The sequence below is a fragment of the Acanthopagrus latus genome, chromosome 8, assembly GCF_904848185.1.
Source record: "Acanthopagrus latus isolate v.2019 chromosome 8, fAcaLat1.1, whole genome shotgun sequence".
In the NCBI taxonomy this organism is placed as follows: Eukaryota; Metazoa; Chordata; class Actinopteri; order Spariformes; family Sparidae; genus Acanthopagrus; species Acanthopagrus latus.
Window position 1 is genome coordinate 15,452,387 of NC_051046.1, and position 26,401 is coordinate 15,478,787.

A 26,401-nucleotide genomic window follows, 5' to 3' on the forward strand; every position below is an offset into this window, starting at 1 on the left:
AATGTATTCCCTCAAAATTCACTAAGGCGGAGGAACGTTTCCTCCATTTTTCTTCAAATGTTACAACTTGGTTTTGTGATGTTTTCTGTTTTGTTAAAAAACAGTCTTGACTCTGGCCTGATGTGATGTGGTACTGTAAATCGTATCAGCTCGACCTTCTTCCTGAATAAAAACAAAAAAAATAAAAAAATCCTAACAATAATTTTAAAAAAGGACGGGAAGAAGGGAGTGCACATCTGTTTCAGTCTCTCCAGGTTGTCATGGTATACAGTTGCCTTACAGTTGAATACCCACCTGTACACAGAAGCTTTGTAGTGGTTGATACCTCACTTTTTTGGGTGTGGTGGTGATGATAATGTGCACCACGTTCTGTCTATGTATTTACTACTAGATAGAATGTAAAGTACCGTTTTCAGTCGGATTGTTATTGCACTTGTTGACTTTGTATTGTCACGACAGGGAGAAATAAAGTTTTATCTTTTCCAGTGTGTTTAAATCCCTCTGTGTCAAGTGCTCTTTGGCAAAAGAAATCTTCCACCAGCTGATTCTATTTTTCTGCCCATCTTTTCTCCTAGTTTTTGGGGTGCTGGCACACATTCAATCCATGTATCCGTTTACTATTATCCTCACATTTCTAATCCTGGACAGAAATACTTCCTTTTGTTTGTTTAACATCAGTGATGAACACTGGGCAGAGCATTTTACCGTTTTGCTTTGCCCTGCCCTCCCTTAGTTACTGTTTCCCATGCACATATGCACATAATGGCTACATACATGATTTAAGCTGAAAGCCTGAGGCCAAAGCAGCATGTCGCAGAAAAAAAAACAAAAAAAAAAACAGTCTGCATCTTCACCAGCGGATCCATGTAGATGACATACGAATGAAAACACAGGATATTATTTATTGTAGTGCAGCGTGAAGATAATTAACTCTAGTGGAAAAATGTAATGCTTATATGTTCAGATGTATGCCATGTCGTTAGTGTTTTCAAACAACATGTTTGAAACGTCAAAATAGGTGAACTAAATGTGGACTAACTGATGGATTTGGCAAACATGTATGGCTTAATATTTTGGGAAATTGCTGTAAATTTCTTGAAATTTCTCAAAACACCATAAAAAGGCACTTCTTGGGAAGTACTACTGCATATGAAAAAAAAGTAGTCTAAAGCCTTTTCCAGAGGAAGCTGTATGTAATCTGATAAATTGCCTCCACTGATGTCAGTTAGTGGGTAAATTGCATTGGGGGTAATATAGGTGTCACATTTGAAAGGCAGTCCACTGGTCTAGCATTGCACTCCTATAACACTGTTGGACTCATTATAGACAATTAAAGGGATATTCTGGTGCAAGTTTAATCCATGGTCTAACACACTGTGACACTGAGTAAGACCCCCCCCCAGCTAGTTTATGTAGTTTTAGCAACCTCAGAGAAGACCGCACAATAACAATACACTGCAGTATACGCCTCCAACAAGAAACCGCCGCCAAAAAGCCACAAATAATGCTCGGAACAGCACTAAACTCAGCAACAGTACAAATAGGGCCGCAGCACATAGTTCAAGGCATCAAACCTCTGCTATCTTAGCCGGATTGCTGTTGTAAAGTGAACACAGCTCTCCACTCTCCTGCAACAGCTTCCTGTTGTGAGGGAGGTTTGATGCCTCGATCTATGTGCTGAAACCCTATTTGCAGAGGTCAGCAGAAGCTGTGCAAACTACTGTGATAACAAATTTAACTTATGATATGCTAACTCCTCCTGGCCTTGAAATTAATATGCCAAGTTCCAACTGTTAACATATATTTTTTATTGTAGCTGCTAGGCTGAAAGCATCTGCAGTAGGTGCACGAGCTTGACTGAATGTTGAGCTTGTGAATTACCTTTATTTTAAATCCGGTTGGGATCTCATGGCTTCCAAAGACATGGATTACACCAGACGAGCTGTATGGAGTTACTTTATGTATTTATTTTTTAACCCCAGCTACTTTAGTTGTTTAAGGGAACACCTATTCCTTTAACTAGGCTGACCTCTGCTCTTTGTTTTTAGTTTTGGAAAGACAACAAAAAGATGCCATCATCCAAACTCTTTCAGTAAGTAGTCATAGAGAAATTCAAAGCAAAATAAGCATGCTATGCCTAGTTATGATTGCTAATCTATGATCGGACATTCACATTTTTGTAGCAGCATGTGGCCAAATGAAGGGTGAAATTATTATTTTTTTTTTCCAATTGATGTCAGGTACATGAAAACAATTTAATAAAACACTCTTCCACTCTTCTTCAGCCAACTTTTGAAAATCGTCAGTCACTCATGATGTTATTGACGTGTTCAGAAGTGTTTCTGACTCGACCTTTTGCTTCCTTTTGTCTGGCCTCTGAATGCGTTTGCTTTTTTCAAAATGTCAATCAATACGCCATTAGATGATTCACCTGGCCTCAAAGCAGTGACTTTCTCAAGCTGACTGAGTCACATCCAAAGCTGCCCAACACTGAAACATCATTAAAACAGAGAGGTGATGGCTAAAAACAGACAGACAGCGACAGGCTGTGTCAGCCCGCCGCACCTCGCTTCCAATCAGGCATCCGCTGCTGCTCTCCTGCGTCAAAGGCCCCCGGCAACCGAGAAGTTTGTTAACACATTGTCAGGGTCCCTTTGAGCTTCCCTAATAACCTGACTTCTACTTTTGCTCAGCGCTCGTCCGCCTCTGTCGATCATCCCGCCCAGGTTCTGCTCATCCACCTGCTTCCTCACCTTCATCTGAGTCCTTCATCTTCCAGTAAGCCTGCAAGCGACGCTCCTCCCATCTTCCGAGCATTATGAAACCAATAGCTTCCATTAATCACCATTTAAAAACCATTGTCTGGATTTCTACATCCTGCTGTTATTGAGGCGCCCGAGATACATCCTGCCAACATTTATCTATTAAAACTCCATTAGGCCTCGTCTCTCCACTGGCCTGGCTGCTCAGGCCGGATCTTCTGTGGCACTGTTGCAGCATTAAGATCCATCTGAAGAAGATATTAATGTCAGTGTTTCATGGTAATGCTGCCACAGTGGACCGCACCTCACTGAGGCTGAGGAACATGAGAACAATAAACAGGATAATGCAGGATTGACAGATGGTTTCGGCTTACTTGTTGTGAGATAGAAAAGTTGCGTTATTGTCCAACACAGAGAAACCAAGACTGAATGAAAGGGTGACGAACTCTGACCTGTGGAGATGTCTACTTACATACATATTCCTCAGAATCTATCAAAACTAATGAGTAATACAAGAATAGTGGACAAACCCTTAAAGCAATGGGTAACAAATCAGGAACACAGGGAACACACAAGGACTGTCGAACAGACCAAAGCAACCAAGACTGAAGGGAACAAAGGGAGCGATTAACTACTGGAAAGACACAGTAGGAAGACAAAGACAGGAAGAGGAATGCTTGACATGACAGGATGTGTCTAACCAAAAACCCACAACATGACAGTCTCTATTTGTAAAGATCAACAGATCCTTGGTTTTGTGCTCTGACAAACCGTCATTCACATTTTCACATTCTCTTTTTTAAAAGACGTGGGGAACTTCACAACAGCATCTTGACTTTATTCAGATGGGTTGTAATTTAGAGTGAGGCAAGTTCAAATAATGATGATATGTTACCAAAAAATAATGATTCCAGAGTTCACCACTCTTCAGGGATTCACCAATACAAACCACAACAACAGATAGAAATTCGGTTTGTTGCAGAGTTTGGTTTCTCAAATCTGCCCAGAGTAGACCCTCTTTCCCAAACAAATCGATAAAGGATCTTGGAAAAAGAGAATAAATATGGCACATCAGCTCCGTCTAAATCAATCGTCTTTGTGCGCACATGATAAGTGAAAGTGCAGATGCAGGCTGCCAGTAAGCTGTCGTCCCTCAAGTGTTAAATATCAGGAGAATCGCTAATCCTGCTTTTGAGTTCAGTAACTTCTCACAACCTCTTCCCAGATGTTTCACACATCTGTGGGCCGACAAGTCATCAGATTGATTCATCTGAACAGTTTTTAGAGGTCTGACGGTCTTCCAAACACTAATTGTACAATAAAATGCAAAGATAAGAGAAATACGTCTGAAAATGAACATCACCGTTTGTTCAGCAAACAAAATCCGCTTTTGTGTTTGATTTATCTTTAAGGACCTTGCTGGGAAGTTGCCGCCGCATTTATCTGCTCTGCTTCACTGGACCACAGGTTCTTATCAGAGTCAGCGTAATGAGTGGCTGTCATCGCAAGTCCCTCGAGTTTGTAGTGAACCTGGAAAATCTGACTTTATTTTTAATGCCCCAAATGATTGGAGCAACCTATTAAAGAAGACCTCAATGATGCCATGATTTTAAACCATTCAGCTGTTTGTATCCATTTTAATTTCATTTTCCCGTATCATCTATTAACTGTATGTATACTGGTTATTGTATTTATATATTTGTCCTTTGATCTTTCGTTTGACGACATTGCAAATCAGAGCCTGCCGTCAATGATCTTAACTAAAAAAAAGGTAACAATCCTGTTAGTCATCTTGCGACTTCTCAGACTGATTCAGCGACCCCTCCAGGGGATCAGACCCCGAGGCCGTGAATCCATTATTTTAAATGTCATTAAATATCTATAATACTGTTTAAATGAAATACGCTTTATGCAGATATATTGGTGCAGATTTTGGTGTGCAGAAGAGCTCCATCAGCTATCTCACATGGAACAGATTTATTATGCAAATACAAATAATCCACAGAGTTAATATTTGGCGTAGGACGCTGTCGTCACTCGCCACAAACATTCGCCGGGCTCACGACACAGCTGAGCGATCAAGAGTGACGGTAAAAACACTTAATTCCCCCAAAACTGCGGGGAAAGTTCCATCAAGTAAATTCAGATGGACGAATCTAAACTCCACAGCTCACATGGTCTGCAAACCATCAACGCGTCAATTATGCAGAGATGATTATCAAACTCATTAAACTCACCGAAATGCAAAGCAGTTGCCCTCGCTCCAAAATACTGTGGAAGCCATGAGCACAGCTTAATGTAGAATATGATGTAATCAATATGTTGGTATGAAAAAAAATTAAGTAAAAGCAGTCAGTGAAATGCATTTCCTTGAGTCGACATGTCACTTTAAAGCTCAGTCGAATACGAAATGTGTGGAGAAAATGTGACTTAGCCCAAACCGAGTTCCCCCGTGAAGCCAATATCACAGGGAAGTAATTATGTGAATGTGCTGTGTGCAGTCGTGTTTACAGCCCTAAAGCCAGTGTACAGTATTATTTTCTAAAACAGACGAGACTTGCGATGAGCCCTCTAAACAACCAAGCACCAAGCAAGGGGAAAATCTTCACAAAAATCAATTCAGCCCCTTAAGACTCACACCACTCAAACAAGTGCTCATATTTCAACAGCATGTAAAAACAGCACGAAAGCATCGGAATTAAAAGTGCCAGGCATCAACCAAAATAAGAAACTGTGTCGCTGTGGACACTCCAAGAAGTTAATTTACGTTTCATACTGACGCCCAAAGCTCTAAATAGATCTACAACAGCACGAAGGAAGGAAACAGCCAGCACAGGCAAAGACATCCAGCAGATCTGAGAGAAAAATAAAAGACGCATGTCTCATAGCTTATTGATAAGTGCACAAACACCAACACAACAGAGCCAACACATCATCCGACAGTATTCATGTATGAAAGCCCTGAGGGGCATTTTTATTTTTTCCTGGTGATCCATTTTCTAAGTCGGATCTAAATTATTTTCCTTCCTTTGTTTATGACTTGAGAACTGATAGGGGAAAAAAAACAAAACAAAACCTAGAAATGTCATTGTGTGGAAAAAAAAAAAAAAAATCACTTGGTTTCACAAATGAAAAAAAAAATTTCACACATCAAAAAACAAATAAAGGAATTTAGAAAGATTATTCTCACAGAACTTCGTGTTCTACAAGATCTGAAGTCATTAACACGGGAGCGAAAACTATTTCAATCAGACAGAAAATAGATCACCAGAAAAAACATGTCACTTTGTGCCTAGTTGATAGAAAACTCTTACTTACTCACTCAAAATCGATCAAAATTGAGTCGTATCTTCTTCCTGGAAAAACAAAATACCATGTGTGATCACGTAAGTTTGTACCAACCAATGATATCACCCCATCCACCCATAGATCAATCTTCAGCCAAAATTTCACGTCAGAAAGATGCCTTTGTTGCATTTCACTGAGTCCAACATTTTTACCTTATTCACAGCTTTGTGTCACACTGGAGCGGAGAAGGTTGACGAAAAAAAAATACACAAGACTGCAGGCGGGAAGTGCCATGGATAAAGTTTGATTTGGGCATACTGGCAACACAAAGATAAGGGAAGCTCAGCAGGATCAGGGAAACAGAACAGATGACTCAGCAAAGACTGAACTAAAGACTGGACTAAAATACAAACTAAACCAATGAGGGGATGAGGTGCAGGTGGAGTGAGGCAAAAAAAAAAAAAACACAGGTGAGGGGAATCAGTGGAAGAACAGGGAAACAGGGAAGGTGTGGATAAGCTGGGAATCACTTGGAACAGGTCTAGGTTAATAAAGAAGATGCAGTGCAGGTGTGGAGGGAAAGCAAACTGGGGAAGAGCTCGTGAGGCAAGAAAAAACACTGGAAAAGGGGCAAAAACCACCACAAAACCCAGGAAACACACAAAACACTGACAGGACCTGGACGCTCCGGGTACAAAAATGAAGTAATATTTCATGTTGCCATTTTCCCATTTATTTTTCTTCCATAGAGTCAAAGAAAGCAGAGCCACTCCTGTGAAGTTTCTTTCTTGTTCAGACATCACACAGCGCCTCACAGAAAGCAGGACAGAATAAAGCTGTTGCATTGATTCTGACCAACAGTCTTTCACATATTGGCTCTGTCTGGCCTGTTCGTCTCTTGTGGATGTACAGGAGGCATTCTTTAATTACACAAGAACGTTAACTTGCGTTTATAATCCTCTCTTTTTCGAGCTCGCCTACACCTCGGATGAAAACACAGATGCTGGTGAGGAATGCCGCAGCGGCTCCCGTGTTGCGTCAGTGCAGTGTTTGGATCGATCGTCTGTTTTCGCCGTGTCTCTCTCCTACTGTACAATGTGATCAGAAGCTCAATACTGCACCTTGCGGGTGGTTGAGCTTTAATCCCTTCCAGACTGTTACCATTGACTTCTGTCTCCAACTCAAGATGTGAGGGGTTGAGATAAGGACAGGCCGGTGGAGACTAGAAATGAAAGTGGAGCCAATTGCTCCATCTCAGTCAATCATTCACAAACTCTTAAGTTACATTACTTGATAATTGATACCTGATATTGATTCGGCTGCACAACAACTTGTTTTGCTGATTAAAATCAAATATGAAGGTGTTTCAGTGGTAAAACAGCACTGAATGAATTTGCAGTAAGAAGGTCGGGAGTTTGTATTTCAGTGTCGCTCTTGTCTGTGTGGATTCTCCATGATCTCCTCAGAGAGACGGCCATGTTTGGTATCGGCTGCTGAGGCCTCGGCTCACTATAAATACTGAGTATGGGTCAAATATAGAGGACAAGTTTCCCCCCAGGAGGATCAGCAGTTTGTCTGAAAAATGAGTGTAAACAGAACTTAGCTTACATCACTCTTCATTATACCCTCCTAGGGCGCAGCACCAAAGAGGAAGTGTGGATATTCAACCTAATTTATGTTCAGCAGAATAACAAGCTCAGTCTCGGGAGAAAATAATGGGTACTGGGTTGTTTGTCGGTAGAATTCAAATTATCACAGTCGTGCTCATTTTTTTCCTGATGGAAGAGACTGATGATGATTCTGTTAGAGATCAGGTCAAAATGGCATTAACGACATGACTGTCTGTACGACCGGGATCCTCAGCAGACATTAAGGACTCTTTACTGTCAAAGAATTGTGTGACTTGTTAAAAAAAAGATAGTATAAGCTTTCAAAACCTGATCATTAATCCCCCCCCCCCCTTTTTGGCAGCAAGACAGCAATTTATCGTAAATACACAGATCAATCCAGAGAGATTTTGTACGCTATTTATTGTAAGTGACTGTCTGATGACTTCCCTCCCGTGGTCTTCCTCCCCTGCATCCTGCTCCACTTTGAATGCATTTGAAACATAATAATAATCTCCATAATGATTCTTGAGTGGAGCTGCGCACACTAAGTGCTTGTTATTCTTTAACGCTGATACAAGGCGCATTATGAACAGAGAGAGAGAGAGAGCGAAGCAGTCTGATTGTTTATGTTTTTCTTTGTTTTGTTTTTTTTTCTTTTGGACAGTCCTGTAACTGGGTGGCTTCGACAGCTTCACCCAAAGCAACAGGGGTGGTGACCTGTGACCATTTTATCAGCCTCTGAGTCTCAATTGAGCTCCTCCAGCTCGTCAGTGATTTCACTCTGGAAACAAACGGCTGACAGTTCAACACAAAGGCACCGTGTACATAAAGGACTGTTCACTTCCTGTACCTCACCTCGTGTACTTTACGTAGACTTTTGTTTGCACGCAATTGAGCATTCATGAGGCGTCGGCATAACTGGCAAAACATTTTTCTGTCCGACCAAGAAAAAAACGCGGCACATATGATGCATTCAAACTTGATGCAAACGGTCGTGCTGAAGATGGTAGAAAGATTTGCCGACTCAGGAAGTGGGATCATCGGGGGAGAATGTGAACGCACCTTTTTTGGTGACATGGGGCAGCAGAAACAAGCTGTAAACACATCAGTCACATATTAAAATCTTATGAAGTTGATATGCAGCGGGAATCTTCTTGATTGGTGTTTCTGCCATCCGATGGATAAAGGTTCCTCACTCTTCTCTGAGCTCTGTTTTGGTTTCCAACATAGATTTAATAGCAGAACTAGATACCCAAGGCAAGATGGCAACTATTCTATGAGCATGATCACCTTTTTTGGGGGAGTATGCGCCAGGCAAGCAATTCTCTCTGGACTGATTAGTTGCCATCTTGCCTTGGGTATATAATCCTGCCATTAAATCTATGTGGGAAACCAAAACAGAGCGCACAGGAGGGTGAGGACTTTCATTCATCAGCTGGCACAAACACCACTCAAGGACATTTCTCCTGCATATTAACTCTATAAGATTTTAATATGTGACTGATGTGCTTACAGCTTGTGTGTTTCCAGGTGAATCTCCCATTGACTTCAATGCAGCTGCCACCACAGTCTAGCACCAAAGAAAGATTCAGTGATGTAATGAGGCCTCCTTCTTTCAAAGCCCCTCTCTGGGATTGAGGAAAGTTTTACAATGATAAACCCTCCGTGAAACATAAATTCATAATGGAAAGAGTCATAAATTCAACTCACCTCAACAATCTGCACGTACATGTATACAACAGCGAGTGTGATGCTGCTCTGTCGGCTCAGAGATGCATCTGTTCATTGTGAGCATGAAGGCGCCTATTACTCATGTTTCCTGTCAACATTTTAGATGGACACAAGTGGGTTTATGTGCAGGCTGACATCACTTGTTTATGAGGAATATTCTGGCGTTGTCACCCAAGGCAACAGATAGGCCCACTCACACAGCCTCAAAACATTTCTTTCTAGACAAAACAGCTCTACAGTGTCGAGGAGGGTGTCCTAATGAAAGACGAGGAGGGTGCTGTTGGACCAGAACAGGTTTAATCCCTCAAACGAATATCCTTAAATTTATCCGCGTTTGTTCTGATGGATTAGAAACTGATGACGGACTAAGCTGTGACCTTTTTGCCGATATGCACACAGTGACTAAACAACATTAATCTCTCTCGACTTTCAATCACGTTGGTGTGTGTCCTGAAGATAATCGCTCATGCATGTCAAGAACAAACAGACGTTTGCACATACTGTATACACGTACGCGGCCCTGGGATTCATCCCGCTTGTGTCATTGTTCTGCAAATGTCGACATCCTTATCTTCACTGATTGAGAGAAGGACACCTAAAGAAAAAACATGCACAATATTAATGACACGGGGAATATTTTTAAAAGACATTTATCGTATCAGGAAAGCAGATGAATGGCAATTAAGGAGGATTTCCAGCTGTAGCTGTGGCAGCTCAAAGTGTTTTCACTGAAAGGTCGGACCATCTCCTTTTTATTGCCGACAAAACCAAATCTTGTGAAGGAGACCTCGGAACATTCCCTGCCATGTCTGTGGCATGTCTGTGCAGAAATATACTAAGCTGACATTTATTCGGGCGCTTGGGTTGTCCATGAATACATAGTTCAGTCCGTGTCAATAACTCAGCCTTTTTGAGAGCTCAGTGGTCTGCACAAACACTTCACTTCAGGACACTTGCACAAAGGTTTTATCCATTCATCGGAAATAATAAAACACACAACAAGTTCGAAACATGTTGAAAGAAGCTTTATCCAGCCTGTCCTTGAGCTCCGAACACTTCAGACTGAAATACACAACACTTGATGAATATGAACATGCATCAATAATAAACAAAACAGACATGTGTGCAGTATGTGCCGGAAAAAGCATAATAAGAGCATTTTAGTACAACTGAGTTAATGCATGGTTTGTCTGAGTACTCTAATGGGTGTTGCCTTCACAGACTAATTTGCAATTTAATTTTCAACAAGCAAATCCAGTTTACAGTCACTCGGGATGAGACGTTTGAGAGCTGTGAATTGGAAAAGTGAAGAGAAGGCACTTTTATTTGATAATACTTCAGTCGTCCGCTATAATGGCCAATTAACATGACGAATAAGAGCAACACACACACACACACACACACACACACACACACCCCGGTGTTTTTCTCTCGACACGGCAGCAATGTTTCTGTCTGACTTCCGAGCTAATTTCATGCAAACTTTATGAAATGTCAGGGAGAATACATTGTGAATTTAAGGGTATTTACAGTAAATTGGCCTCCTGAATGTCAACCAACGCGTCCACATGAAAACTTGAGGGAATAAGAAGCGACACGGCGGTTGTTGTCACTGTTTTAGTCTTCCCTAAACATCTTAATTTAACCTCAAAACAAAAAAACAAGGAAACTCGCTCTGCGATTTGCTTGCACGCCAACGATACCCTCAAAACTGAAGCAGAGAGGCAGCAGAGGTAAAGATTACTATTATTATTTAACACTTAGGAAGCTTGCTGAAAAAAAAAAAAGTCACGAACAGTTTGCATGAATATCTTTTCAATAAATAAATTACACCTTTTTGCACCACAAAGGAAAACTAAGTGATTTTTCTTCCCCCAGTTCTACTCCACTTTTTTTAATTCAGTGCATAATTTGCAAAATACGCTTTGATGGAATCAAATCTATTGTATGTCTCATTCTGTATGCCTCCCTCCGTCGCTGCCTGCTGCACCCTCTCTGCATGCGTTTGACATTGAGTTGTGAACAATGCAATGCCAGAAAGAAAAAAAAAAAGGCACAGTGTTTAGAAGAAATGACAATTGCATTCACAGCCTAGAAACGGAGGAGGTCACAGGCTGTCAGCGGGGACACATGAAAGAGGATGGGGAAGAAATTCACATTGTTTACGGAGAGTGGCATTCGTGAATGATGATTTTTCTGTAGTAAGAATGAAATGCACCACGTCCCAGCAATGTCAGACTGAAAAGAAAATATAGCGAAGGCAAGAGAGGCAGAGATAGAGGGAACAAAATGGCAAATTGCCAGGAAATACCACCGGGCTACACCATCTACATTTTGACTCAGACGTCCCGTAAAGGAGGGGTCAGGGGTCAGTGCACTCCATCAGGGGTGGCTGCTGGATGGTCAGATAGAATAACAGTGATTAGTCCACTGTGAGGAGGTGAGAATGTCAGGATGTCAACTTCTGTCTCTCCAGCTCTCTTTTTTTCATTCTTTGTATGATTTAAGTCACTTTTATTCTGTGCGCTCTTCCTTTGTCTCCACCCTCTCTTTGACTTCTGTTTTCGTAACCCCGCCTTTGAGTGTAGCTGTTCAGAAGAGGAACAAAAACTTCTGATCTTAAATTGTGCAACCAGGCTCTAAGAGAGAGAACACCCCAGCCCTTACTGCACTTCACTGTCAATAGGAAGTGAAGGTAGGGTTGTCATTATATAAGATTTCAACCACACAACTATCATGGCCAGAAATTACGATATTATCACAATGTATAATATATCTATAGAGAATTAGAGAACAAATATAGAAAACAAAAAACAATTGCATTCAATTAACACTTTAGATTTCTGAAATTTTGAAATTAAACACATTACTGACAAGTGGTTTACACAGTGGAAACATGGGGCTCTAGTGTTACCTGCAATGCTCTCTTTGTATTATTTTTTTCACCTGTCCAAAGAAAACAGGCGGTGCTGGAGGACTGGTGACTCAGTGACATGTGCCAGGACTGGTTGGTGAGCTAATCATTAACATGCTTGTTAGGCCCATATGTCCATAGACTTCTGCTTTACCACTGACTGCAAAACAAACCTCTTTTCTTTTTTCTTTTTCCGAGCATCTTGGACAGTGCCTCAGCATCTGAGTCACTGAGGGTGGTGCGGCACAGCCAGTATGAAAGCAAGATGGTAACTGTTGGTCAGTGGCACAAAATGACATGTCGAACCTCTTCATAATCAAGCCAAGTGATCAAAAAAGCATGCAGTTTAACTTTGCCAGTGAGTAAATGCACTAACTGTCCTATTAACTTCTTACAGGTCAAGTCTCTATCCATCAACTGGGAGTGTGGACAGCACAGTTTGGTAGTCAACATCACTACTGTAATGAGAGCAGTCCATGCCAAAACACTCCTCCCATAATAAGGATAATTATAATTAGTACATTTTATTAATAGAGAAACTTTCAAAACACAGTTACAAAGTTCTTTACAGAACCAAATAAAACACAAAGGCAATAAACCAAGTTTAAAGACATAAAAACTTTACACTTAAAACATGAAAAAAGTTTAACTGAATGTCATATAGCAAATTAAATCACCAACAAGTAATTCTGTGACAAGTGCGTTTTCAAAAGTGATTTCAAAACTAGACTGAGTCTGGTTGCAGAGTCCCTCTCCACCGCTCTCATTTGTTGACTTTGTGCTTCTTGAACAGGGCGTACAGGACCTTCAGGGTGGCAGCGACGTCCTGAGAGACGATATCTGTCATATAATCCACAAGAAACATTTAGTGAGTATTTATAACGCCCCATCAGCATCTACCAAGCCGCCGAGGCAGTGAAAAGGTGGGAGGATGCTTTTACCAACATTAGCTAATGACTGTTTTCACAGTCCATCCCAACAGGTCATAGATCAGAAGGACAACAAAATAGCATTAGATGGAGATTTAATCAATACGTCCTTGGTGAGATGAGACCCCGACAAAATTGTTCCCTGTTGTGAGATGCACTAGCTGAATGAATGTGACATAAAGATTGACTCCACCCCCAGCTAATCTAATTAATTCACGCGGCGTGCTCCAGTTTTAGACCCTGAGTGCTGCGATTCCTCATTCCATCACAGCAATTATGCCGGTAATTAAAAAGGCACTAAAAATGAATTAAATTAGCCACTTGCTCCTGGCTTAGATTAATTGTGCTGGTCCTTACATTAACAGTTATCGTGTTAAGGATTTGATTCACATTTTTACCGGCTACGTGGCAGACTGGCAATATCGCAGGGAAGTCTTAGTGATTGTGAATGTGAGATTCAAGCTCTGGGAGAGCAGGGAGCACTTTGTCAATAATGGATCTGCAGGGAAGTGAAGTGGATCCATTTGCAGCTGATTGATTCACACACCGAGACAAGTCGCTAACTCACTTCCTGGCCTGCTCTGTTTTCCCCTCCTTCCCTTTGTGCCTTCGCGTGGCCAAGAGTGGACACCCCAACGCAACACCTCTTTGTGATTATTGAACACTTCATTCTCAAAGTATGCGCTTTAATACGCTGCTACAACAGCTTTTCTAATCCTTCATTTTTGGGAACCTGGCTGCGGGGATTTGCTCTCACTCAGCCATAAGAGTATTAGCGAGGTTGGGCACTGATGCTGGGAGATAAGGCCTGGCACACAGCCGGCTTTAGTTCGTTCAAAACGTGATGGATGGGGTTGCGGTCGGGCCTCTGTGCAGACCTGTCAAGTTCTTCCACAACAACATGGAGCACGCTGTGCGCACCGTCGTGTTGTAAGATTTGTTTTGGTTTTTTTTTAAAGCACGGGGCAACATCGTACATCTAGGATATAAATCTCTGTCCAGACCCCCCAGATCCTCCTCCTCCTTTTATAAAATCCATTTAATTGCATGTTAAATTCCTCTGTAAAGCATTTGGAATGAATTTGTATTCGCTGAAGGTGCTCTACAAATGTGTTGTCTTGAAACAGAGAGACAGCCTCCCCTAAAGTTGTAAACACATTTTAAAATATTCTTCTACAATTCCCATATATAATATCGCTGTATCGTCAAGTCTGCCTTATAAAAATAGTCATGTTCCCGTAAGTACATAAAAACATAGTGTCTTTGCCATAATCACTCTTACTGAGAACCATTAAAAGAACTTTCCCTAATGTGAATCAAATGTGAATGATGAACAAAAACCACAGTCCTAGTTCTGCACAAAAACTCGAATTCCAAAGTTTATTTGAAGTTTTTATTGGCCTCAGCCGTCTGAGTTCGACAAATCAAGTGAATATCTGCCAGAAGTTCCCCCTATTTGGTTCCCTGGCTGCTGATTCCGTGTCGAGCTTCGGTGGAGAGATAGTGACACAAAGAGGGAGCTTCACACTACAAAGACTGAAACTTTATCAGATGTTTGACCGCTGGAGCCTCATATTGAATTAATCTTTGCACAGAACTGGAGGACTGTGGATTTTGAGCACCTGACAATAGTTCGATTTGTTCCAGATTTTGTCGCCAGGCCCAAACTATACACAGTATAACTGAACGCCGAATGCTGAATTTTCGGTTAAAGGGTATTTTGTTGGTTTGGTGGGTAAGCCAGGAGGCCAGGAGTCCCGGTCTGATTCTGACCTTGGGGCTCAGTTGGATGTCATGTCTCTCCTCTTTAATTTCCTGTCTCTTTAACAGGTTTTAGGTTAAACATCATCAGACTTCAGATCTCTTTACAGGTCAGCTATCATAAATAAAAAGCCCTGCTGAATTGTTCATCTTTTGTCATATCAGTTGGCAGATGTTATTGTTTCGTCAGCCCACTGTTCATAGTGTTCTGATGACTGATTATTAATTTTTAACATGTCTGCTTTCATACAATGAACATGCTGTTGTGATGATCAGGTATGTTTCCTGTGAAAAACAGTGGCATAATGTAAGTCAATAGATACTTCGGTCAAAATTGGAGCAACATGTACTTTGGTTGAGCATTTAAATGTTCTGCTACTTTATACTTCCATCAAATCAAATCAAATCAAATCAAATCCACTGCATTTATCTGATACTTTTACTTTTTGATACGTTAAGACTTTTACTCTAAGCATTATTCACATGGGTGACTTTCATGTTTTACTTTGATGAAATATTTAAGTAATATTTTACCTACTTAATTGTTGCCATGTTTTGTAGGATAATGTTCATGATGTACAGCATTTAAAATACAATCTGGCTGTTCAAAAGTGTGATTAACAGCTCGGAAGCGCTTTTGTGGGACAATTTTTACCTTAAAGATCAAACTGTGATCAATTTTATGGTTTAATTTTGATTGTTTTCTTTGTGTGTGTGTGTGTGTGTGTGGCTGACAGGTCTAAATTAAAATTTTCAAGTTAACATTAGGGAAATTAGTGATTAGGAATATCCCCACACTGTTCATGCTCATTTTGTTTTATGTTTATTTGGAGCAAAGCTCAAACTTATATGTTTGTACCACAAATGATAAACTTGGAGAACTGATAACCGCAGTTACAAATTGAAACTGACACAAAATTTCATCGCACCGATACAATCAGAATAATTTGGGGATCTGTCAGATAGCTGGGTGGTATACAGTCGCAGCGCTCATGAATACAGATTACATATCTTCCTCCAGACAAACACACACACGCACACACACATTGAGTAGATATAGTCATAGCGGAGAGGTTAAATTCCTGTGTCTATCAGCGGGCACCAGAGTGACATCGTCCCCTTGAGACTGTCTCCCCCGCTGCTCCTTTCTAAATGAATGGTGATGACCTCGGACTGAGCCAATCATCTGCAGTGATACTCAGAGAGACAAGAGTCACCCTCATTCATATTCAGCAAGCAATTTCATCTTTCCCTCCAAAACACTGTCAAACCCACACTCCACCGAGCAGTGGAGATTAACTCAACCTGCCGGAGCGATCCTCCTCCACACCTCACGTACAAACAGATTTCGGCGTTTACCTGTCATACAGATAAATGCTCTTGATGGAGGACGTCATCTGAATTAGTTTGATGCAGCCATCCTGAAGCTTTTTTTTTTTTATCTTCACTCTTTCTGTGTTTTGTCTTTTTTTTGGTTTGTTTTTTTTTTTCAGCTCCTGTGCCTGGTATTTTAATTTGAGTCACATCTGTTGTCTACAAGGTGGAGCGTGTATTGTGCGACGCGACCAGTGTTTTATTTCGTCACCTTGTGGATCGACGCTGGACACCTGGAGGCCTGTGTCGTTGAGGAGGTCCAAGGCCAGGGTCACGTTGTGAAGCTGCAGGTCAAAGAGAGAAAAAATGTTCAACAAAGAAATTCTGTTCTGAGTTTTTTGCAACACATTCACATCTACCTCTGGAATGATCCCACTCACTGATATACTGAAGATACTTTTCTTTTGGCAGAAGCTTTGGTATTATCCCCATATGCTCGGTGATATTGTATGGCTTCCATAGTTATTTGTAGGTGGCATCAAGTAGGCCCACAACTAATTATCTATCATAGCGTAACTAAAATTACTTCAGTTAGATCCCACGCTACTGCCATGATGTGACAGTGCCTGTGTCTTTTGTTTCTTGCAGAAATGACATTTAGAGACACGAGCGTGGTATCAATCTCGTCAACAGTCTTCTCAACTCTTGGCAAGAAAACAAGTAAAGAGGCGTCTTTCCGAAAATGTTGATCCCCTTAAACTCCTTCGACAATAAGAAATAAAAGATCTTGATGGAGAAAATTAGGCTTTCGGCATTCAGTTCCCTCATTAATTTGTCAAAAATCTTTTATAGTCAAACTGATAGTTCAAATTTGGAGCCATGTTTGTCATTTTTTTTAACCTTTCATTTTACCTCTGCTTAACTTAACTAAATTTAGATAACATACGCGTGCATGACCGGCGTGAATGTGACTACATAGGAGGCTGAAACAAAACTATTACAGGAAAGACAAAACTTATTTTAAATGATATTTTATTTTAAGTATTCCAATTCATAATTCTGCAGCATTTTGATAATATCATATGTTTCTAAATTAATATAAGATTTCTGCACATACATCTAGAGGGAGCCATGTTTTTATTCATTATAATATTAATATAATATATAATATATATAAACACACACACACACATATATAAATATACTGTATATATTTAGGGTTAGGGTTTTATATTGGTTATAAACGAGTAAAGAAGTGTGTAACACCTAAACTATGGTGTTATAAATCATGTTATAAGCACATTAAAGTCCCATCATTAATGTATGAGACATAATCTACCAAATATATATCGCAGATCATGGCTAATACATAATGTGTCTATCATCAGGAGCCTTTTGGATTTTAACACATCGTGTCACAGAGTCCTTACACGGTAAGTTATTCATGAACTCATCATTTCTGTGATAAAAAGAGTCATAACTTTTTCATAGACTCATCCTATTGCTCCAAGTAAAGTGAGATCAAAGATATCATTATAAGTGAGCCATGACACAGTAGTAATTATGCATCTACTCTTATTATGTGGAATAGTAAAATATTAATTTCATCATAAAATGTATTGTAATAGGCACGCTTTTGCATCAGGTTTCAGCACTGTAGCTCATTATCTAATGTGCTCTTGTGGGAAATTAGATTAGCTCACATTAGAGATGAAGAAAGAACTGTGTCATGATGTCAGTGCTATTGAATTAGAATAATGAAGAAAAATAAAGAATATTTCTACAGGTTAACAAAATATCAGTCTGAAATACAGTGAAGTTGGTGAATTATTTTTCTGACAAAACAATACATTACAAATGAAGAAGATGATGATGTTGCTGAGATACACTTCCTTTGCTAATGTATCAGGAATCCATACTGAATCCATACCGTACCATCTCAGAGGGACTGACTGGGGTCAGGTTGAAGTCATGGAGTGGGATGAAGAAGCCTTCCAGCTGTCCAATCAGCAGCAGCAGAATCACACCATCAGCAAACTAGACGGCAAACACACAGGGGAGATCAGAGCCCCGTCCAAGGAAGGTGACACAATCACAGGGGAAGTAATCAGCTAGTTGTGTTTTTTCTTTGACAGGAGCATCTGTCAGAGCTCCCAATCAGGGTTCACTTGTTGCTGACTTTCACCTGTTTGTCCACATCAGCCACCTGCAGACCCAAGGTCGCCATGTTCTGGTTGACAAAGTGTACGATGGCCTGAAAATCAAAAAAAAAACAAAAAAAACCAAAAACAATATTAGACAGTTTGAAATACAAGTTAGCCTCATGTAGCTGATATGTTAAAGTATCAAACGTTTTTCATCTTTCATCAGAACTTGACAAAAGCTTTTGATTGTTATAGTCACTCTGTAAAAAAAAAATTAAAAAAATAAAAAAAATACTATAATAAAACATTAAAAAACTAATTTTCTGTTATGAAAATACAGTTTTGTCAACATTTTTGTCATAAATTATTTGTCAATTGACTAATAAATGTAAAATAACACGTCTGTCACTGTCGTCACTAATTTTGTCTACATTTATAAATGTAATTACATTATTAAAAGTCATTGTAACATCTGTTTAATAAATATTGTTGAAATCATAATAAATGTTTATTGTTTGTCCGCAGAGGCCACAAATAATAAACTTATTTCGTTTTTTTAAACACCAGAACATCTGCTGTCCCGCTGCCGGTGGTGACGGGAGGGTTAACATCCTCACACTACCTCAGCACTGTCTTCTCCTCTCCTTGTTATACCTGCTTCACCGTGTTGACCTTGTGAGCCTCAAGCTTCAGCAGTTGCTCGATGGGATCCTCCCCTGGGGTGACCAGACGGCCAGAAAAGTGTGTTAAAGTCATTGTAGGCTGTAATGCTGTTTCGATGACATTCAAGATGTCAAGTCAGCTCAACCTCCAACATCTCAACCTCCTCTACTCACGTTCAGTATTGCTCGGGGAGTCTGAGCCTGCGTCTCTGTTTGAAAAAGGAAAAATATTATATATATATGAGGTGAACGCTGAGTTTTCCTCACATTACAAAGACAATCACACAGACATCTGCTCACCTTTCCCCCGTCAGGACCTCCGTGTCTATATCTGATTTGATTCCACTTTTGCCGACCTGGTTGAAAATTAAAGCGAGCTGTGATTCCGAGGTTTGTTTGTGTTTAAGCAGAAAAAAGTGCTGAAGTTCGAGCTCAGAACTCACTTCCACGACTACAACGTCCACCTTAACATTAGGTGGCAAATCCAGTTCGGGCTGGAAACATTTCACCATGGCAACCAGCAGATGAATAGTGGCCAGAAGGTCTTTGTTGTGGATGACTGACAGGCGAGCAGCAGAATAAAACACAGAAGAAAAAAAAAACCCAACTTGAATGGGGATAACAGAACTCATCACCTGCTAGTACGGTGGCAAAGGAGTGCCAAAAGGATGTGACGCTAGAAAGATGAAGACCTCGCTGTAGTTTGATTACTATTGAATACTTTAAAGGTGCTATATGAACTCATAACTGGTCATCAGATTAATACTGAGGCCTCTTTAAGCTCCATAGGCAAACAGCATTAAGATTCTCCACAGTAATAGGTATTATTAAAGCCTGTCACCAGGTCAGACTCTGACTCATCCAGACTTCTTTTGTATTTCTGACAGAGAATCGCTGCTCACGGAGTGTTTGCTATAGTATTAAAGAACAGTACAGTATTAAAGAACCTTCAGAGTGAAAAACTCAACACATCAAAAAAAAATCTGGATGCTCAAATTGAACATCTGAGCCACTAAGGATGAGCTACAAAGGTTGAATCGAAAAAAATCACATTTCTATCCAATCAGGTCACATCCTGATTCGTGAGGGACAATATGGCTGAGAACTTAAAACTTTTGCCGTCGCCTTTTATTTGCTTCCTGAAAACAGAAAATTGATGCCAGTGTATTCTATCTCTGCCAAATCCCCCCACAGTTGGTGTAAGCGAACATGGCACCCTTGAGCTAGCAGCAAATCCTGTTTGTAGTCGAAGCCGTCGCCAGAAGAACAGAACGCTTGTTGTTGACTTTTCGCTTCTTGTTGAAAGCTCAGTCGGCTGCGTGACTCACGTTTGACGTTCCACTTGATCCCGCTGCCGTCCTGCGGGCCCAGTCTCTTGTCCAGCTCCTCCAGGATCAGTTCCAGCTTGTGGATCTGAGCAGAGCTGGTCAGTGCTATCTCCTCCGCAGGCACGAGCACACCGCCCAACCTGGCTGCAAACATCAGGTTAATATCATCTGTAAGGTTTTTAACTGGCAAGGGCAGTTTTGGAATATTAAACGTGACAGCTTCCGTGTCCAACACAAGGGGAAGCTTTCATCTACAAATATAAATAATGATTAAGTGGAAGTGAGGCGAGTTAATGACTGCACAATCGTGCAAACATCTGTTAACTCACACAGCAGATGATGAAGCACCAGTCCATCGTACAGATCCTCCTCCAGACTCTGAACCACTATGTGCTCCTGTTTCAAAGTTCTATTGATCCAAGAAACCAGTGCCTACCAAGACACAATTCATCACACAGTCAGAAACATCAAACGCCGCTGCCAGATTAGAAAACAGCAGGAAAGCCTCATTTCATTTTTCAAACTCTCTCCATTCATTTTCAGAGATAAAATATGATCCTGATGTAGACGGAAACGATGACAAATTCAAAGCACTAGACCCAAAATAGCCAATATTTCATTCAGTTGTCCCTCCAGCTCTACATATGAGACGTGTCAGGCTTATTGAGTTATTTATTCATTCACCTCCGCTTGCATGAAGCGCTTCTGCTGACATCTTTTCCAATCAGAATGTGTTTTTAAGTCACATCCTTCGCAGACTCCTTTCTTGAACGGTCTCCCGTCACCTCTGATAATTATGTTCATTAAAATTTCACTGATCCTGCAGCCTCTCTCCCTGCGTCACATATTATTCATGCTCTCCGCTGCACACATACATGCCGGCTATGTAATGTATTTCCTGTGTAGCATTTATCTCCAGCCCACTCAGGGAGTCTTGGTCATGTGGTGGCCCAGGACAGGCTTTGACGTCACAGCACATGGAGAGTCGCAGAGTAGACAGCTGTCCACATGTGGCTCACAGGATTAAAACTCTTACCTCCTTTAGCTTCTCAAGTTTGGGGTCCTTCAAAGATGTTGGCTGAATGAGCTTCTGCTTCCCTCCTGTGTGTATATACAAACTGCATTGGTCAAATTATGTTTTTCTTACTTAACATGACCTGATTGTTTGACTGATAGCTCTCTTTTATTATTTCTAATACTCTGAATATGTTATTTATTGAAAGGCAACACCCTTGAATTTGCTACTTAAATGCACAGGATGTAGTTTCTGTCTCCTAATCTAAATAAAACAAAAGACAAGAGTAACACAGAATCATGGGTGTTGTGTTCATCGTTAAACAGCCACCACAGCTGATGAAAATCTATCATGTGACCCCGGCAGAAATGTTCACAGATGACGTGATGTTTTCAAGTTTTATTCACGTTGCTTTTAGTCGCGACTTCCCTCCTCACTCTCTGACCCTCACAGATTTCTCCGGGTCTGCATATTCGTGGAAACAATTGGGACAATAACTCAGCGAAACATACAACAAAAGGATTGGAGTTGCTTTTTATACATTTTAATGCAGAAATATTAGATGTTATATCTTTAACTACAACACAGACACACAAATACAGTTGTGGACAAAAGTATTCAAATCTTTAACTTCAGTAAAAGTTGCACTGCTGTTCTGTAAAAAATACCCCATGACAGTAACAGTTCACTTTGACATAAAAGTACAAGTAAAAGAAAAATGTACTTAAAGTAGTAAGTAAAACTTAATCGTTAAAATAGTTGACGATCATTATAGTCGATAATTTCAGAGAGTTATATTAATATCTGTGGCTCAGGCGTAGAGCCAGTGTCTTGTCATCGGAACGTTGCTAGTTCGGTTCCCTGGCCTGCATGTCAAAGTGTCCTTGGGCAAGATACTGAACCCCAAACCAGCTCCTGATGTGCTGGTCGGCACCTTGCATGGCAGCCACTGCCATTAGTGTATCAATATATGAATTACTGTAAGTTGCTTTGGACAAAAGTGTCTGAAAGTGCCCTAAAATGTAAATATGTAGAGTATGTCAAACTATTGGAATATCATAACTGATATGTAAGCAATGTTTTAATATTGAACCTGATGGTAGAGAGACAGAGATCGCTTGAACTACTACTATAACACTGTAAGTAAGTACAGTACTTGGGGAAATGTACCGCCTGTATCTTCCCCAGCTGCACATATCATTTTTTATTGTTGTTGCCAATTTTCAAATACACGCCTCACGTGTATTTTTCTTCCTGTTCCAGCCCGAGGCTTTCCATTAATTTCCTTTCATTATGAAAATCAATCAGCGGAGCCCTGAAACTTCTTTGAGCTGAGTAATAAATCACACCAGACATTTAATCTGCATTCTGCGTTATTTGGGTGCGATAGTGCAGTTTAAAGCTGCTGTAATCAATATTATTAAATTAGCTACAGATCACGCAAATGTGTGAAATGTGAATGGCGTCGTTCGCACTGACAAACCCACAGGGAAATAATCCCCAGGTCTGTGCAGAGAGATTTAGCAGCTTTTCACCTTATATTTTGAATTACTCATTTTATCCAACACAGTTGTCTCAAGATGCAATCAGTTGTTTAAAGTAGGAGGAAAAGAGAAATGCTTGTTGAAAGAGACAGATGTGTACTCCAGGAGGTGGTGGAGACAGAGCTAACAGAAGGAGAGTGTGGACTGAAACACGACTCTAAATGACTGATGTTGTTCCTTAGCTGCTGGATGTGTACATATGCTTCTGTTTGCTGACAATTCACCCCGACATTCTATACTGTGAGTCAGCGCTGGCCAAAGGTCAGTTATTGTGGGTTTAGATACAGATTAACCTCTGCGTTACCTAATGACGATGTTTGATGATGCAGAGCTGACGTTCGCTGTGAGGGATTACTCAGTGTGCTCGTATCGAACGAGAATGAGAGGAAGCAGATGTGTTTGAAACGTGAGCTGAAATGTACAGTGCCTATCGTGACTGACTGACGGAGTGTGATTGATTCAGTAAGTGGTTCTCTGAACATTACGCCAGGATATTTATCAGTTTGACGAATGCACACATACCCTGAAAAGCCTCAAAGTCCACAGTGTCTTCCTCTTTGTGATACTCAAAGATATCGGCCTCCATCGCCTCTCCTCGTCAAAGAAACCTGCAGAGGAGTCGACTGTGGGAAGAGAATGTGTGAATTTAAACTGCAGAAGCCTTGAAGGAACTCTTTGTTCATCAACATCCTTGGCAGGAAGTGTTTCTCTCTCAGCAGGAGCCCCTTGACCATATTGCTTGAATTTCAGCTGCTGCAGGGGGAGTTACTCACTTGACCAGCCAGGCCGTTTACCGTGTGAAAAAATCTTGCACTTCCAGGTTTCTGATTTTCATCTACAAAAAAACACGGCTCCGACCGCAACGCACCTCTGGAGCTGTGTTTTGAAAGCCTTTTCCTCTGAAAACACAGAGGAGCTCAGAGCCCGACCGAACTGGTCAAAAAACAAACTAAAAAAGGAAGATGTTTCATTTCCTCACTTCCTCTTTTCCTTTCTCAGTGGCTCACTCAACACATCAAGCGCTGTAGTTCCCCCACAGATCTGCAGAGCTGCACCTCTCTCCCTCTGAACATTTCTAAACCACATGGTCTGAAGACGAAGCGCAGCAAACACACAGAGCAACGCGGTCTGACAGAACAGACGTGACCTGGAACGTGTCGCGCTGTTGTTTCCTGCGTCTGGAGAGGCTTTATGTGCGTGTGGCTTTCTTTTCCCGGGGGGGCTGACAGTAACTTTCAAACAAGGTCATAAACAAAACAGTGTTTCTTAAATAAGCTTACCTTCAGCACTCTTAGAGCGGCTCGACAGATTTGGGCGACGTCAGCGGAAATTGAGTTCCTTAGCTGATATCAACTGTCAAAACAGGGAAATAAGAAGTGGAGGGCTGAACTCGATCGCAACAGAGCCTCTTGTGAATTCTATCAACGCAAAAGGTCTGACTGCACTCAATTTCAAACCGCTGCTTTAAAGGAAAATAACATGTCACCGGGTCGACAGGGAAGATAAGCACAAACGAGAGGATGTGGCTGAGATGAAGGTGGCACTTCCTCTTTTCGATAGTGGCTCCACACATTGTTTTCAGATGAGGGCGTTTATGTTCTGTGTCAGAAACGGCTTTTGAGAGATTGATAATAAGCACGTGTCCGCAAAGAGAAAAACACAAACAGGGGGAGCACTCGGGTATTGTTTGGACACACTTCAGGAGGGCAGAGAGAAACGTGACGCTCAGAGGCCTGAACCACTCAAGCTCGACTAACACATCTCCATCTGTGAGCAGCCGGATCAATTTGCCGTCGTCTGGTCCTCCAACAAACACGCCAGAAGAAAAGAAAAATACAGAGATAGGGAGGACCGCACAACAAGCTCACAACAGGCTCTGTAGGCTATGTGCGCCAGCCTTGTTGAAGAAAAGAGAAAGGACCACCCATCAGCCAGACGAAGGGGCAATTTGGGGGATGTGGAAGGTTACCATAGCAACAAAGGAAAGAGACAAGAAAATAAAGGCCTAAAATAAACCCATAATTCCTTTAGCTAAACCCAAATTGCAGGAATTGGCTGTTCCAAAGCCAATCTCGCTCAAAAGCCAAAGCAAATCTAACCTATCACACAAGTAAGAAGTAAAATGAAATTCTCATTCCGTTTGATTCCAGGCATTTATTTCTTGATTGGCAAGATAAAAAAAAAAAAAAAAAACTGCAAAGGGGTAAGACGTCCAGCACGAGTGCGGTTCAGATCGACTCGTCCACTCTCTCAATAATTTAGCCCCGGCTCGAAAATGGATGAGTAGTCTTGCACTGTACATCTTAGCGGGTTTCCAGGTGGTACCGCGGAGCCGCTTCAGGGGAGAGCACGGAGAACTCCAGCCCACCTGGGAGACGCTTCTAAGAGGGCAGTCAATACGAAGATGCTCTGACTTGGGATCTCCTGGGATGACGAGAGCTCAATGCACTTAAGGCAGGCGGTAACAGCATCAGCTTTAAATATGGCTTTAAGAAGTGGTGTGCATAGATCAGAGTAAACAAGAACTGTTCACAGTTCTTTCAGCTGTAAAAATGGATTATAGTATTTAGCCTTTATATGGCTATAGAATATACAAAGCATTTTCAAACACTGGGCTACATTATACTTAATACAGAGCATTTTCAAGTTTCTTAAAGGAATAATTAAACATTTTGGGAAATATGCTGAGGCTATTCGCTTAATTTTCAGAAGTTTAGATGTTGAAATATGAGCCAGAGCTCTCCTGAACAGAGTGTCCGGTAGTATCATCCAAGTAAAATTTGTCAATAACGTCTTCGTGATGAAGGAAAATTCATTGGGTAGCTGAATGTTGTTCAAGTCATAAAAAACTTTTACTGTAAATAGTGTGATTTTTCTTTTTTTGACTGATCTGAGGCTGAAGTCTGATGGTATGATGTAAATACTTTTCTAACAAATAATAAATACAGCAACTTCTGATCCACACATTAATATTAGGCTTGACTTAACTTTCAGTTAGTCCACGTCCACTTCAGCTACACACTACCGAGGCAACTTGGAGTTTAAACCCTGCCTACTCTGAGTACAGATACGGATACAGATAATGGTATTCTCAAACATGTGTGCACATTAAATATGAAGAAACAGCAAACTGCTGGTTAGCTTATTTTAGCATTAAGATGTAGACTATTTGGTCAGCTTTAAGACCAGAATCTGACTTTATGACATCTGTTCCTATAGAAAAAACGTCATGCCATAGAATTATCTTCTTTACACATTTGCAACAACTCCAACACAGCTAACTTAATAGTTAAAGAAAGGGAGTTATATCAGCTAAAAGCTAGCTGGTGAGATAGCCAAGGCTAGTCTTAGCTTAAACTGAAAACAAAATGTATTTATAGCATTTTTTTAAATTTTTAA

The 26,401-nt window shown here is 40.8% G+C and overlaps 1 protein-coding gene and 1 long non-coding RNA gene across 3 annotated transcripts in view; both read right to left on the reverse strand.

The window, feature by feature from the left end:
• Positions 1-6,483, reverse strand: part of LOC119024182 — a 45,985-nt gene extending 39,502 nt beyond the window's left edge. The window contains exons 1-2 of the long non-coding RNA XR_005076412.1: positions 6,263-6,483; positions 6,081-6,118 (exon numbers count right to left, since the gene is read on the reverse strand). This is a non-coding gene — a long non-coding RNA (uncharacterized LOC119024182). The remainder of the gene's footprint in view (positions 1-6,080; positions 6,119-6,262) is intronic.
• A 6,327-nt stretch (positions 6,484-12,810) lies between these two features.
• Positions 12,811-26,257, reverse strand: parvg (parvin, gamma). 2 transcript variants are annotated; one of them, XM_037107466.1, is made up of 13 exons: positions 24,283-26,257; positions 23,525-23,625; positions 21,480-21,544; positions 20,773-20,875; positions 20,444-20,587; positions 19,559-19,674; positions 19,416-19,471; positions 19,290-19,324; positions 19,108-19,169; positions 18,495-18,563; positions 18,245-18,346; positions 16,581-16,653; positions 12,811-13,145 (listed from the first exon to the last, which is right to left on the reverse strand). In XM_037107466.1, the coding sequence occupies exons 2-13, from the start codon at positions 23,586-23,588 to the stop codon at positions 13,069-13,071; spliced, it is 966 nt and encodes a 321-aa protein (XP_036963361.1). In that variant the 5' UTR covers positions 23,589-23,625; positions 24,283-26,257; the 3' UTR covers positions 12,811-13,068. The 2 variants fall into 2 exon arrangements, with proteins under 2 accessions (XP_036963361.1, XP_036963360.1); XM_037107465.1 differs by lacking the exon at positions 24,283-26,257 and adding an exon at positions 23,776-24,201.
• Between the last annotated feature and the right edge of the window lie 144 nt (positions 26,258-26,401).

Excerpts from the sequence above, each read along its gene's own strand:
- parvg (XM_037107466.1), bottom strand. The coding sequence starts at position 23,588 with ATGGAGGCCGATATCTTTGAGTATCACAAAGAGGAAGACACTGTGGAC. Across the intron at positions 20,876-21,479 it reads AACTTGAGAAGCTAAAGGAG|GCACTGGTTTCTTGGATCAA; the intron begins GTAAGAGTTTTA and ends GTGTCTTGGTAG. Across the intron at positions 18,564-19,107 it reads AGGTCAACACGGTGAAGCAG|GCCATCGTACACTTTGTCAA; the intron begins GTATAACAAGGA and ends TTTGATTTTCAG.